The 15,989-nt window shown below is 46.7% G+C and overlaps 1 protein-coding gene across 1 annotated transcript; it reads left to right on the top strand.

Annotated features, from left to right (window-relative positions):
- The first annotated feature begins 5,781 nt into the window (after positions 1 to 5,781).
- LOC113884939 (histone H2B type 1-L-like) lies at positions 5,782 to 15,733 on the top strand. Its single transcript, XM_027530045.1, has 4 exons — positions 5,782 to 5,845; positions 7,458 to 7,636; positions 7,675 to 7,835; positions 15,640 to 15,733. Exons 1-4 carry the CDS (start codon positions 5,782 to 5,784, stop codon positions 15,731 to 15,733), a joined length of 498 nt encoding a protein of 165 aa, XP_027385846.1.
- The last annotated feature ends 256 nt before the right edge of the window (positions 15,734 to 15,989 follow it).

Below are 15,989 nucleotides of genomic sequence, written 5' to 3'. Positions count from 1 at the left end.
CTAAAGAGTTAAGGAGCCAGCTGTGTGAAGCTCAATTTTCAGACTTAGTGATGGATAAGATGAAGGAGGGGGAGTGTGAAGGAGAGGGAGAAACCACGCAGGACTCCCAGGCATCTGCTTTGTGCACCTGGCTTGGTGTGCTAATGTTCGTTCCCAGAGACCGAAAAAAGGGAGAAGGAGAGGATTACAGGAAAAGTCAAAAGGTATGTTCTGGGTTTGCCATGTGTGTGCCGACTATGAGAATTCCCAAGGGAGCTGTCAAATACATACAGACGTGTCAGGATCCTGGCTGGAAACCAGGGTTATGTGAGCAGAGTTTAATAAAAGGATTAAGCCAAAAGGATCATTTGTGTTTTTTTCCATAGGATGTCTCTAGTAGCACTTAGTTGTCTTTAACTTCATTTAAAACAATTTTGTTAGATTGTATTGTGATAGCTGTCATATAAGTATGCATTAAAAAAAAAAACTTATCAAAACTGATGAATTTCCGTGTAGCCATTTCAATATTGGAAATGAAAAAAAAGCAACATTTTCGGCATATTATGCTTCATTATTTCAAGAAACATAAAAATTCATAATCTTCCATCAGGCTACTGCAAGACCACATGTATCTTTGATGACCAGGCAAAAACTGTTACAGCCTGGCTGGGAAGTCCCGATTCATCTGCCACAGTCACCAGACACTGCACTTTCAAATGTCCATTTATTTTGCTCTTTATAAAATTATCTTATTGGAAAAGATTTCAATTCCCCAGAAGACTGTAAAGGGACCTGGAATAGGCCTTTGCTCAAAAAGATAGAAAGTCTTGGGAAGATGGGATTATGAAGTTGCCTGAAATATGGCAAAAGATAGTAGAACCAAAAGGTGACTATGTTGTTCAATAAAATTCTTGGTGAAAATGAAAAACGTGTCTTTCATTTTTATTGAAAAACCAAAGGAACTTTTTGGCCAATCTAACACAAAAGTGTGAGCAGAGTTTGCCGTGCTCAGTCACTCAGTCGTGTCCGACTCTTTGCGATTCCACAGACTGTAGCCCACCAGGCTTCTCGGTCCATGGAATTCTCCAGGCAAAAATACTGGAGAATATTGCCATTTCCTACTGCCATTTCCTACTCTAAGGGAGCAGAGTTTCGGACAAGCAAAGAGAGCTGATGTGGTTACCCTGAAACTAGTAACCGCAGCTAGGCCTGAAGGAGCAAGTGAATGGGGCAGTAACTGGTAGACAGAGAGCTGGCTAGATGGAGAGGCTCTTGTGGTAGGAGCCGCGGCCCTTAGGAGGGAGATCCAGTCTAAGGTGAACCACAAACAGGCGGCTGGGTACTAAATTTATTGACCTCACTCTCTTCCTGCCTTTCAACTTTCTGCTGGAAACTTCTCCTGGCCAAGCCCACAGGAAGCGAGAGATTTTGTCCACGTGGCCCACAAAGGTCAAAGTACCAAGGGCAGAGGGGAGGGTCAACAAGAGTAGAGAGTGAATCAAGGACACACAAGGCAGCTGGATACACTGAGCTCCAAAAAGACGGATGGGCCAGTTGGAAATGATTGGTGTACGGTCTGGAATCAAAGCTTTGGAATCAAAGTTATGGATGCAGAGAGAAAGAAGAAAAGGGACCAAGCACTAAAGCACTCCGACGTTAAGAGCTTAGCTAGACAGTAAAGAGGAACTTGCAAAGACTGAAAGGACTGGCCAGAGACCTAGGAGAGAAAATAAGAGCGTGGTGTTCCACAAGCAAAACCAGGAGACGGTTTCAAGAGGAAGAACGGTCAGCTGACTCCCCGAGTCAAACGCTCCTGGGAGGCTGAGGAGCAGAAATGTGCCTTTTGAATCTGGCAGTGTCATTCAACAAGTCTGTTAGTACTGTGCTCATGGGTGTCTAGACTGAGGACACCCCAATCTAGACAGGAAAGCAGATACCATATTGTGGGACGACCACTCACAGAAACAGGAACAAGTGCCTTTGCGAGCAGAGTGGGTACTGCAAAGTTTCCTAAGGATAGGGCTTCCCTGGTGGTCCGGTGTCTGAGACTCTGCACTCTCAGTGCAGGGGCTCTGGGTTCTATCCCTGGTCAGGGACCCACACCCATATCCACAGCTAAGACCCAGAACAGCCAATTAAATAAATAAAATTTCTTTTAAAGTTTCCCAAAATTCTCCAAGCCAGGCTTCAGCAATATGTGAACCGTGAACTTCCTGATGTTCAAGCTGGTTTTAGAAAAGGCAGGGGAACCAGAGATCAAATTGCCAACATTCACTGGATCATGGAAAAAGCAAGAGAGTTCCAGAAAAACATCTATTTCTGCTTTATTGACTATGCCAAAGCCTTTGTGTGGATCACAATAAACTGTGGAAAATTCTGAAAGAGATGGGAATACCAGACCACCTGATCTGCCTCTTGAGAAATCTGTATGCAGGTCAGGAAGCAACAGTTAGAACTGGACATGGAACAACAGACTGGTTCCAAATAGGAAAAGGGGTTCGTCAAGGCTGTATATTGTCACCCTGCTTATTTAACTTATATGCAGAGTACATCATGAGAAATGCTGGACTGGAAGAAACACAAGCTGGAATCAAGATTGCTGGGAGAAATATCAATAACCTCAGATATGCAGATGATACCACCCTTAGGGCAGAAAGTGAAGAGGAACTCAAAAGCCTCTTGATGAAAGTGAAAGTGGAGAGTGAAAAAGTTGGCTTAAAGCTCAACATTTAGAAAACGAAGATCATGGCATCCAGTCCCATCACTTCATGGGAAATAGATGGGGAAACAGTGGAAACAGTGTCAGACTTTATTTTTGGGGGCTCCAAAATCACTGCAGATGGTGACTGCAGCCATGAAATTAAAAGACGCTTACTCCTTGGAAGGAAAGTTATGACCAACCTAGATAGCATGTTCAAAAGCAGAGACATTACTTTGCCAACAAAGGTTTGTCTAGTCAAGGCTGTGGTTTTTCCTGTGGTCATGTATGGATGTGAGAGTTGGACTGTGAAGAAGGCTGAGCGCCGAAGAATTGATGCCTTTGAACTGTGGTGTTGGAGAAGATTCTTGAGAGTCCCTTGGACTGCAAGGAGATCCAACCAGTCCATTCTGAAGGAGATCAGCCCTGGGATTTCTTTGGAAGGAATGATGCTAAAGCTGAAACTCCAGTACTTTGACCACCTCATGCGAAGAGTTGACTCACTGGAAAAGACTCTGATGCTGGGAGGGATTGGGGGCAAGAGGAGAGGGATTGGGGGCAAGAGGAGAAGGGGACGACAAAGGATGAGATGGCTGGATGGCATCACTGACTCAATGGATGTGAGTTTGGGTGAACTCCGCGAGTTGGCGATGGACAGGGAGGCCTGGCGTGCTGCGATTCATGGGGTCGCAAAGAGTCGGACACGACTGAGTGACTGATCTGATCTGATCTGATCTGAAGGACACTAAATTGATGCATGGAATGTAAATTCTTTGAAATAAATAATGCCAGTCCTAAAAAAAAAATAAATAAAAAAGCCTTGCATTTAAAAAAGAGAGAAGGAAATGAAATTTAGAAAAGTAAGCAACTTGGCATTATAACTTGCCTCAGTACCCAGTTGGGAGGATCCCAACAACCTAAATACTATCTTGATTTCAGACTTTCTTGGTTAGATCTTCAGAAGATAAACCTATGACCTATGCTTTATTCATGTGAAAATGTTATTTATTTAAAATTTTCCATGAAAGTAATATATTTATCCCAGAAATTTTCAACAATAAACATAACATAAAGAAGAAAATTAAACTTATTAATGCTAAAATTAAATCCATACTACTAACTTTTTAGTGTTTTTTTTCCATTTTTTCCCTAAGTTCATGTATGTTTATATAAACATATGTTTATATATTTCTCTTTAAAAAATGTTTTATACATAATCAGTAGCATGAAAAGGCAGCCACAGAATGGGATAAAATATTTGCACCTGATAAGGGGCTAATATCCAGAATATATAAAGAACTCCTACAACTCAACAATAATAAAAACAAAATAAAAATGGGCAAAGACTTGAATAGACATTTCTCCAAAGAAGACAAACAAATGGTCAGTAAACATTTGAAAAGATGCTCAACACCACTAATCGTTAGGGCAATGTGAATCAAAACCACAATGAGGGGAGCGGAAGACGGCAGAGAGTAAGATGGGGAGATGGACTGCCTCCCCACAAATACATTAAAAACTCCTTAAAATATGAAGCCACTCCTACAGAGCAACTTCTAAACCAGAGCAGAAGATCCCAGGCCTCCAAAAAGGCAAGCTAATCTCTCTGGAACAAGAAATCAAACCAATACTGTAAAGCAATTACTTTTCAATTAAAAAAAAATAAATTTTTAAAAACTACAATGACATACCATCTCACACCCACTAGGGTGGCTACCGTTATCTAAAAAAACCAGAAATAACAGGTGTTTCCAAAGATGAGACATTAGAACACTTGTGCATTAGTGATGCGAATATAAAATGGCACAGCCTCTATGGAAAAAGTATGGCAGTTCCTCAAAAAACTAAAAACAGAATTATAACCCAGAGTCTCGAAGAGATCTTCGCACACCTACGTTCATTAGTCATAACAGCCAAATCACAAGGTCAACACAAGTACCACCAACAGACAAATGGATGAACAAAGCATGATACATAGATATAATGGAATATTATTTAGCCCTGAGTAGGAATGAAATTCTGACACATGCTATAATGTGGGTGAACCTCGAGGACATAAAGCTTAGTGAAATGAGCAGTCACAAAAATACAAATACTGAATGATTCCATTTATACGAGGTATCAAAATTCATAAAGACAGAAAGTAGAATGCTTGTTGCCAGGGACTGAGGGCAGAAAGAAAAGTGGGGAGGGAGCAATGCTGCTGAACAGTAGGGAGTTTTAGTTTTGCAAGATTAAAAAAAAAAAATGTTCTGGAGATTGGCTGCAGAACAATGTGAATGCACTTACTCCTACCGAACCGTGCCCTTTTTAAGATGATAGATTTTACCACAATTGAAAATTAAAATTAAAAACATTTTATAATTTTACTTCATTTAAAAATATCTGCTGAACATCTTTTCATATTAGTTGAACATTTTTGGTATTATCTTAGCGGTTCTGGAAAAGCCTATTTTATTGTTCCATACCTTATTTAACCAAATTACTGGTTTTTTTCAAATTCACATTTTCTACAAAACTCAAACATTATAAACAAACTGCAATGGACAGTGTTCAGCTACTTTTTGGACTCGCATGAATTATTTCCCTAGAATAAATTCCTAGAATGGAATTGCTGGGTCAGAAGAGAGTGGGACTGTGTCAAGGGTGAGACTGGGGTGGGAAATGCAATATGAAAACCAATCAACAGAGACCTGAAGTGGGGTGTGGCATAAATTAAGTGTTACATAAATGTTTCTGATTAGAAAAGGGACTGTAACTTACTCACTCATTTATTCCTTATCTAAAATGTACCGAGACTCCGCCATGCACCACTGTTCTAGACACTGTGATACCACGTTGCCCCATGAGATGCTCTCTTATCCCTCAAGGAATTTAAAGACTAGGGAAGACAGAAACAAAGAAACCACCAGCTTCAGTGTGGCGTGGTAGATGAGGAAAGGGAGAGGTGCCACAGAGCTAACGGAAGCCGGGGAGGAGGCTCAGGAGTCGGGGCAGCTTCTCCATGGGACTAACTGTGCATCAGTGGGCTGAAATTTGAGGGACAAGTCCGAGTCACTCAGACTTAGAGAGTGGATAACCCCATGGTATAGTGCACCTCCAAGATGGCACCCAGTGATCCCGACCTCCTGGATCAGGGCCGTTCTGAGTGCCCAATAGAGAAGACAAGTGTGTGAACTCTGAGACTAGGTTATAAAAAGCACTGCAGTGTCCTTCGTGCTCTGCTGGACTGTCTGCTCTAGAGGGGGTCAATGTTCGGGCCATTCGAGCAGCCCTGTGAAGAGGCCCAAGTGAAGAGGCACCCAGGCCTCTGACCAAGAGCAAGTGCAACTCACCAGTCAGGTGAACGAGCCATCTTAGCAGCGGATCCCCCAGCCCAGTGGTGGCTGCAACCCTGGCCAATGTCTTGTCGGCAGCCTCGTGAGGGAACCTAAGGCGGAACGGAAAGTCATGTAAGTGATCACTGGTTCCATGAGCCACGGAAAAGTTTTGGTGGATTTGCTTCTCAGCAATAGTTAGTTTAACATACTACATCTAAAATTTCTAACAATGGGAGATATTTGGGGTGACCCCAGAGAAGGTTACATGTGGGGGACCAGCAGGAGATGGAGAGGAAAGCAGCGGCCAGATGATCCTCGGCCGTGGTACACTCTGCCGCCCCTCCCTCCCTCGGCCGATGGACCCCGTCTTGTTCACGTGTTGGGTGGCATCTGGAGGAGGTCACACTGGGAGGACGTGCGTGTAAAGGACAGTGAGTCAAGGGGAAACCCTCAAGGGTGAGCAGAGGCAGAATGCTCTGCTCAGCCACCCACGAAAGAGGGGCCACTGAAATAGGAAAGAGGAGGAGAAAGAGGAACTCCAAAAGTCAGAGTTTCAAAAAAGAGGGAGCGCTTAATGCTGTCAAAGGTAACAAATCTAATTAAGGGGACTTCCCTGGTGGTCCAGTGGTTAAGACACCACTCTCGTTTTGCAGGGGGCACGGGTTTGATCCCTGGTTGGGGAACTAAGATCCCTGCACTAAGATCCTACATACCACTGCATGAGGCGAGGGCAAAAAAAAAAAAATTAAAGGGGAAAAAAAAAGGAAATCTACCAAGGCCTGGAAATGGGCACCGGAAGGGTCACCCTTTGCGTTCTTGGTTAGGACCGTCAAAATGCTGGGTCTGACCCGAACACCAACAGTCCTTCAGTGGCTCATGTAACACCTGTCACTCCTCTGTTCCTCTGTCCCCTCCCACCTTCTCTTTTGGGCTTCCCTGGTGGCTCAGAGGGTAAAGCCTCTGCCTGCAGTGCGGGAGACCCAGCTTCAATCCCTGGGTTGGGAAGATCCCCTGGAGAAGGAAACGGCAACCCACTCCAGTACTCTTGCCTGGAAAATCCCATGGACGAAGCCTGGTAGGCTACAGTCCACCGGGGTCCCAAAGAGTCCAATAGGACTGAGCGACTTCAACCTCACCTTCTCTTTTCTTCTCTTCCCGTTGGCCACCTGGCCTCTTCCTTGCTCCCACCTCAGGTGTCTATGCTTTCTGCCTCTCAACGCGTAGAAGTTTCCTCATTAAGGTCCACACTGCTCCTTCCTTCCCCACAAGCTGATGCCCATCGCCTTCTGAGTGTGACCTCCAATGGGTCCTGCAGTTGAAACTCCCATCCCCACAGACACACCTTCTCTTCCGTCCTCTGCTCTCTTGCTCTCCCTACTGATCACTCTACAGGCCACATCTTTTACCTGGTCTTGCCTTTTGCATCTCCCCTTCTGTGTTGTTGGGTGTTGTCATTATAGACATGCCTGAACTGGCTAAGCCTGCTCCTGCCCCTAAAAAGGGCTCTAAAAAAGCTGTGACCAAGGCCCAGGAGAAGGACGGCAAGAAGTGCAAGCGCAGCCGCAAAGAGAGCTACTCTGTGTACGTGTACAAGATGCTGAAGCAAGTCCATCCTGACACCGGCATCTCGTCCAAGGCCGTGGGAATCATGAACTCCTCGTCAACGACATTTTCGAGCGCATCGCTGGCGAGGCATCACGCCTGGCGCATTACAACAAGCGCTCGACTATCACATCCAGAGAGATCCAGACCGCCATGCACTTGCTGCTACCTGGGGGGCTGGCCAAGCACGCCGTGTCCGAGGGCACTAAGGCTGTCACCAAGTATACCAGCTCCAAGTAAGTATAATATGCCTTGCCACTGTTAACGGAGAAGGCAATGGCACCCCACTCCAGTACTCTTGCCTGGAAAATCCCATGGACGGAGGGCCTGGTGGGCTGTAGTCCATGGGGTTACTAAGAGTCCGACACGTCTGAGCAACTTCACTTCACTTCACTCACTTCTCTAGGGTGTCAGCTTCAGCAGTTTGAACTCTATCCCCAAAATGGAGGACTCGAGTGTTCTCCAAACACGAGTTAAACGCTGCAAAAATAAGGCACAATTCCTGTTTTCAGGACTTGTGACTTCCAATCACAGGGTGACAGCTGCTACATCTGAAGCATGCAAAAGCACTAAGAGGTCTCCAAGGAATGAGGGAGGAAGCAACTTTGGAGCAGAGAACACAGGAACAGGAGAGGGGCATCACACTCCGATGTGATGTGTCAGGACCGTGGGGGTGGGGGTGGAGACCGGGACCGGTTGAAGGCAGACTGTGAAAGGTCTGGCGGAGCGCACACTCAAGAGCCTTTAACCTATAGGCCAGAGACTTTCAAACTGTCCCCTGCGAAGTCTCAGGGCCTCACACCTGCCAGGCCACTGGCCGACGGCAGTCAGGCAGGATGGAAAGTGGTGTTCTAGCCTCCATTGGTTTACATATCATGCTTCTGATGAGTCCTTCTCCTGGAGGCTCCAGTCCCGCCCACCAGCATTTTGAAAACCATCTCGGCCAGTAATGAAACCTGTGGCCTTAAAAGAAACACCAAGCCCAAGGAGAATCAATCATGTCCTTTGGCCGACGCAGGAGGGCAGGCCAGGCTTGGGGGCGGAGGGCGGTGAGGTGGGTTAAGAATATGCAGGTGTTCTTGGTCAGCTTTGGCAGCAGTGGGTGCAGAAACCAAACCTGGGCTCTAAGCAGGGCTAGAGCCGTATCAAGGCTCGGCCCGAGAGCACAGCGGCCTTCCATGCGTGTAACTAACAAATCCGGCATCCTGCGGCGCACCTGTGATCGGTGCCGCTGCACTCGCTGCTGCCCAAGACTTAAAGCAACTCGCGAAAAGACCCACACCTTCATTTGGTGGCAAAGGTGGGGTTAGCTCTACCCAACTCTGCCGTTTTTAAAGCATTGTTTACAGCCCTAAACCACCAGATAAAAACAGTGCAACGGGCCGGAATGAGACGAGGGCAGAGAGCGCGGCGGGGGGAGGGGTAAGGACCACGGGGCTGTGGGAGTGGGGGTGGGGGTGGGAAAGGAGGTCAGGGAGTGGGGCAGGGGGACTGGGCTGGTCCCTTTCGGGCCAAACTCGTTTCGTTATCTGCCAAACCGGAGAAACTCGTGCTCTTGCAGCCACTGGCTCATTCTACGACATTTCTTTGCTTCTGAAAAGTATAACAAGTACACGAACGTGCCAGATCCCCATTTTCTGTCCATTTCTGGGAAGATGCGGCGAAGGGAAGGAAAAGGAGGAGTTTTCCTTCCTGCATCACACCCATATCTGAAAACGCTGACCTTCGGAGTCCTCTCGGTCAGGGGCTGGCTCGGCGGGGGATGGCTGGCTGGAGGCTACGTGACTGCGCGCTCGCCGCGCCCCCAGCCGCTCGGGACAGATGCGTGCCCCTGGCTGGCCCCGCCCCCGCAGCCCGGGCGGAGGGGAGGGGCGGCCCCTCGGCCTCCCGCGCCCCCTCCCCCGCCCCCCCCACCCCTCCCCGCCCCCCCCCCGCCCCTCCCCGCCCTCCCCCGCCCCCTCCCCCCGCCCCCTCCCCCGCCTCTGCGCAGCTCCAGGTGTCCAAGTCCTGGGAACCTTGGACCCTCCAGACGCAGGCACCTCCTTCTCCTTCCTGGATCCAGGACGCTAAAGGTCACCAATCTTGAGTCTTGGCTTCCTAGTTCTTAGACTCACAACTTGGTGAGGCTCCCTAAGGGCCCTTCCGGATGCTCTAAGGTCTGGGGCTGTGGTTCCATGAATGATGCTTTTCCACTCTGCAAGCATCAATGAGACCTTATCTGTAAAGCGCCGTGAGTTCCTTGAGATAAAAGTGCTGACTTAATTTGTCACCCATTGCTCGTAAAGTCAACTAAAATGGCATTTTAAAATCAACATTTACTTAGATGTAACCCAACCGTAACAACCTTCCTGTGCAGCTTGCCAAATACTTTAAATGTCAGGCTAGGATCTGAATCATTACTTCATTTTTACAGATAAGGAAATGAAACATTGTTTATTATAATAGTAATCACCATGATATTATTATTACTGAATGATCCATTTTGAGTGAAAAACATAAATTGCTGAATACATGTATATCTGAGAAAGTCTTCTGGAGCCACTTTCAAAGAATTCTTCCCATCTGACCTTACACAAAAGGAAAGAGCAAAGCGATGTTATCTTTTAAATCAGGAAAATAAACAGTTTTCTATTTTCTTCCCTCTTCTGTAAGCACTGACATTTGAGAGGTTTCTCACCATCACTTGAGCCTAAGCATGGCTTCGACAATCTGGGGATCACCTAAAATGATGAGCTGGGAAATGGTAGAAATGGGGTCTGCAGATTTTAGGGAAATATTAATACCTTCCTGCTCCTTTATTGGTTGTGTGGCACGGTCTCCGAGACCCCTGAAAATGGTGAGCAGGGTAGAAAGGAATGAGATTTGTCCACATCCTCTTGCTTCCTTTGTGACGCTTGGGTGATGAATGTCCAAGGAACCTCAAGGGTGGAGGTCAAGCTGTCTAACTGGTCTGGGTGGGCGTGGTGGAGGTGGTAAAGGAATCTCCTCTCCAGACCCCCCTGGGTGCAGTTCAACCTGCACTGCAGGCCTAGGAGACATGACCATGATCCTCACTGCCGCATATATGAGGCCCAGGAAAGTTGCCTCCAGTAAAACAGCTGGGAAGTAATAGGACCAGCTTTCAAACCCAGCCATCTCAAGTCCAGCTTCAGAACTGTCTCCCTGGACTCCAGGAGTCTTTGGACTCCATCGGAGTAATGGTCCTGGGATGGTAGAGACTTGCCGGGGGAAGGAGATGTGGGTCTCTCTAACCTACCATGAGCTGGCTCCAAAGCAGGGGGATTTGTGGAAAAGAAATAACACAAGAGTTAGCAGCCTATGGACCATGGGCTACTCCAGCCTGTCACCAGTTTTTGTACATTTAGCCAGTTAAAACTGGTTTTTACACTTTTTTTTTTTTTAATGGTTGTGGGGGAAATAATCAAAAGAAGAACATTTTGTGGACACTTTTTTTTTTTAATGGTTGTGGGGGAAATAATCAAAAGAAGAACATTTTGTGGCCTATGAAAATTATATGAAATTCAAGTTTCCCTGCCCATACGTGAAATTTTATAGGAACGCAGCGTGTTCATTGCTTGCATATTGTCTGTGGCTGCTTTCACATTACAAACGCAGAGTTGAATGGAATGGGTTCTTGTTATTTGTGGCCCTTATGTTCTGTAAAGTCACCAGGAATACTAAATCAGCAATACTGAGCCACTGCCCCTAGGGAAATACAGGGTGAAGTTCCTGCAAGCCTCTGGCCACATTTTTGTTAACAGATCAATACATAACCTTATGTTTTGTATTTCTGTTTACAGAAACATTATTTTAATGTATATTGCTCGCTCACTAAGACTGAACCCAAGACCAACTGCAGTGTAACTCATGCTTGGACAAAACTTACGTAACACGTGAATTTTCCTCTTTTAAAGCACATCTTCCTGTGCGTGGGAACACCAGACAGCACTGCAGAGCGCAGCACTTGGGAGCCGTTTTAAACAGCAGAATCACTCACACAGTGAAATAAACATGACACAAAATAGACCCCAGAAAGAATGCTTGTGCACAGTGTGTGAGCTGAAATACGAAGGCAGGAGCTCTTGTCTGCCCTCACTGCTGAGAACGTGGGTGTCAGGTGATTCGTACGTTTTCCTGCTCTTCACACACCCATGGTGGTGGTTTAGTCATTCAGTCATGTCAGACTCTTGTGATGCCATGGACTGCAGCCCACCAGGCTCCTCTGTCCATGTGATTCTCCAGGCAAGAATACTGGAGTGGGTTGCCATTTCCTTCTCCAGGGTCAGACACCCATAAAGTGACTGCAAATGCACACAAATATTGATCTGGGGGGCTTCCCTGATAATTCAGTTGGTAAAGAATCTGCCTGCAATGCAGGAGACCCCAGTTCTATCCCTGGGTTGGAAAGATCCCCTGAAAAAGGGAAAGGCTACCCACTCTACTATTCGTGTGGAGAGAATTTTCAAACTGTGAGTCAAAGCTTCAGTGTCTTCCCTTCACGATCTGCTTTTCATTCAGCAAACATTTATCTATACTTCTACATTTGCAGGAGTCTGTGCTGAGAGTGGTAAGCTGTTCAGAGTTACTAGTTTAAATAGGAACACCGCCCTACCCCGCCCCCGCCTTGGTCAGCGGCTTCCAAGAGGGCGATAGTGATAAAGAACCTGCCTGATACTGCAGGCAGACAGAAGAGACATGGGTGAGCGCCCTGGGTCAGGAAGATCCTCTGGAGGAAGACACAGCAACCCACTCTAGTATTCTTGCCTGGAGAATCCCATGGAGAGAGAAGCCTGGCGGGAGACAGTTCACAGGGTTGCACAGAGTCGGACACGACTGAAGCAACTTAGCACACACGCACGTCCCTTGTCAGTATCCTGAGAAGTGGAGTGTGAAAGGCTTCTGGGAGGAGAGGAGCCTTGACACACAGGGCCTGGCCACTTTATAACTTGGATCATCGGTCTCCGAAACGGATTAAGCAGTTTGCTTGTTAGGACTTTCTTCGATCCAGCAAGGGTGGAGGCAGTTTACAACCTGAGCCCCTGATACAGCGGGAGGAGGGAGACAGAGAGAAGGTGCAGAGGTCTGAGGAGTGAGGCAGTACCATCAGGCAGGCAGGAGGGGCTGTGGACTGGTTCTGCGGAGTTTCAGGTTGAACTCTGAAGATTCCCATCTCAAAAGACAAGGACAGGGAACAGAAAGTCAGTTCTGGGAGCAGACTCGATGGAGGAAAGTCTTTCTGCAGCCCTTAGGAGTTCCGGGTGTTAGTTGCTCAGTTGTGTCTGACTCTTTGTGACCCCATGGACTGTAGCCCACCAGTCTCCTCTGTCCAAAGAATTCTCCAGGCAAGAATACTGGCTGCTGCTGCTGCTAAGTCGCTTCAGTCGTGTCCGACTCTGTGCCGATCCTGTAGACGGCAGCCCACCAGGCTCCCCCGTCCCTGGGATTCTCCAGGCAAGAACACTGGAGTGGGTTGCCATTTCCTTCTCCAATGCATGAAAGTGAAAAGTGAAAGTGAAGTCACTCAGTCGTGCCCGACTCTTATCGACCCCATGGACTGCAGCCCACCAGGCTCCTCCATCCATGGAATTTTCCAGGCAAGAGTACTGGAGTGGGGTGCCATTGCCTTCTCAGAAGAATACTGGAGTGGGTTGCTATTTCCTTCTCCAGGGGATCTTCCCACCCACCCAGGGATCAAACCGGGGTCTCCTGCATTGCAGGTGGATTCTTTACTGTCTAAGCCACTATGGAAGCCTTTTCTAATGCGGGGTCTCTTTAAGTGGACCCAGCAGACGGAGGGGCCTCAGCTCCACAACCCAAGCAGATCCAAACCAAATGCCTAACTCTGTCCTGTTCTCCTCTCGGGGCTTCCCCAATGAAAACACAGCTCTGTGGGGGAACCTAAGGATTAAGTGTCTTAAGTATTTACTTTTCTGATGTCTGGCTGTATCCCAAGAAAGAACTCAAAGTACCCAAAAGAGTGATGGACTGAATAATTTTGCAATAACCCTTCACAGGGAACTCTTTCTCACTATCCTTTGGATAAGACTTAAAGGCATCTGTTCATGGGATTAGAGAGACCCTATTCTGTGTCATTAATTGAGGGACAGTCCATGGACATCATTGATTCAATGGATATGAGTCGGAGCAAACTCCAGGAGGTAGTGAGGAACAGGGAAGCCTGGCGTGCGGCAGTCCATGGAGTCACAAAGCGTCGGACATGAGTTAGCGACTGAACGACAGCAACAAACCATGGACTTTAGAAATAGCTGAGCACTGTGGAAGGGGAAACCACTAGCAGGCCAAGCCAGGAATTTTTTTCAGGAAACGGTTTGGGGTCCGCCCTAGCCCATGAACAAGTCCCAGCTTTATTTTACAGAGAGGGCTCAAGGTGATCTTATTCTGGAAGATTTTCAAAGTCCACCACCCCCTGAAAAAATTCCAGCAATGCTTACATTGTATGTACAGACAGAAAACTTGCGTTCCTCTCCCAAAGCCCCTCCAGAGTCTAGTATACCTGAAGTCCCTTCATACCTACCCTGACCCTTCGTCTGGGTGACAGTTTTATTCTTCTTGTCTCTTGACACGGAGACAGATACTCAGTTTAAGAAGCAGCGTCCTAAAAATCTGATCCCACTGAATTTGCCCACTAATCATGTCCTGTTTCTCCCAACTACAGGACTTAGTGGTATCAAAGGGATAGTCGTAGATGGAAGATTAAGTAACAGGATGTAGGTTACAGGATTACAGGATGGATAACAGTGTGACCTTCCCCATCCCCCACCCCACAAACACACATACCTCAGGCCAGCAGCTCGGCCTGCACATAAACGGACGTGATTCTTAGGCACTGCAGTGTGGGCCTGAAAATCCTGGCTGGCGGACAGAGTTCATCCTAGCCACCGGAAGCACTAACCATCTACTTTAGCATCTGATCTTATGGAGAAGTATCAGCCAATGAGTCATAGAACTGGGTCTCTCTACCTTGAAATCTGCTCCTCTCTTCTGCCTCCCCGACCCCTATGCATCATGAGCCTCTGAAGGTTTCCAAGCAGCTTCTTATACCTATGAAAAGCAGGTGTTAAAGATAATGCTAAAAAGAAAAAGAAAAGTCAGATGAGTAGATGATAAGCCCTTTCGTGGAGAGGATTAATTTGAAGGATTTGTCAAGTCCAGAGGTCTCTTCCCGGCTTGGTGGAATCCTGGTCTCCCCTTATGGATCAGGTTGGGAAATCCCAGTCTGACACCTCGTTTTTGAACTAGGATGCAGCCTCCTCCCATGGTCCCAGCGGTTTATACTGATGCACTTCAAGGGGACCGGGATGTGGAAGTAGCAACGGGAGTCTGAACTGAAAACCTCAGCCCTTCAGCTTCATGCATTAAAAACATTTTTTTTCTCCCTGTTGTTGCAACCACATTCATTCTCTTCATGCCTCTTCCAGAGGGGAGGCTTTAGGCAAAGATAAGGGGATGTGAGGAGAGCCCCTTTATCTGGAAAGAGAAATGTAGAATAGAAAAGAGAGGGTGGCAGTTAAATTACATACAATATGCTTCTTATCCATTAGGGACACACGTCTGGCAGTTCAAAGATTTTAAAGGTAGCATTTCCCCAAATGCTTTTGTAAGCCTAGACTTCTGTTTGTGAGCTGTTTGTGCTGAGTGAAATAAATACCTGAAGACTCTATTGCTTTTTTTTTTAAAGAGAGCCGCTTGTACAAGCGAGGGGGTAAATGACTAGAGAAGTTGGCTAAGTTACAGTACACCTACCAGGAAGTACATATAACAGAGCCCCCCGCCCCTGGAAAATGGCCAACGTAATTCTCAGTGCAGACAAGGAATGCAACTACACACAGCTCTGGTAATGCTGGAGACAGCTGAGGTCTTCATTACAATCGGGGAGAAACACACAGAGGACGCATTTGGAGTTGAACCTTACTCTTGCCATTTTCCAGAAAGAAATTTTTACCCTAATTAAAATTTCCTCCAGGCTCCACTAGTCCTAACTCTGAGGATAAAAGCTTATTTAGATCCATATTCTCACAGAGTCCAAACTGATAACGAGAAGACGATAACCACCATCCAGTTCTCGGCTGCGGGCATGGCCTGGAGGAAGAGATTCCTGTATCCAGACTGGTAGGCTCCTCTCCACCATTTTCCTGAGACCAGAGCCCCCCTTTCTTTTTTTTTTTACCAGAGTGCAAAATGTTTCTTATTAAATACTTTGGTAACCCAAAAACAATTTGTTTTTAAACACAAGAATCCTTTAAACACAAGAATCCACAAAGATATCCATTGCCGGCAGTGGATGTTAAATGAAATCGCCAGCTTGAGTGAATGGCAACTATAAAACTATGCATTTGGTTTCTGACCTTGTCCAGATAACCCTGTTTATC

The sequence above is a fragment of the Bos indicus x Bos taurus genome, chromosome 27 (genome assembly GCF_003369695.1).
Source record: "Bos indicus x Bos taurus breed Angus x Brahman F1 hybrid chromosome 27, Bos_hybrid_MaternalHap_v2.0, whole genome shotgun sequence".
NCBI lineage: Eukaryota > Metazoa > Chordata > Mammalia > Artiodactyla > Bovidae > Bos > Bos indicus x Bos taurus.
Note: the sequence above shows the minus strand (reverse complement) of the source record. Positions and strands in the feature narration are given on the sequence as shown.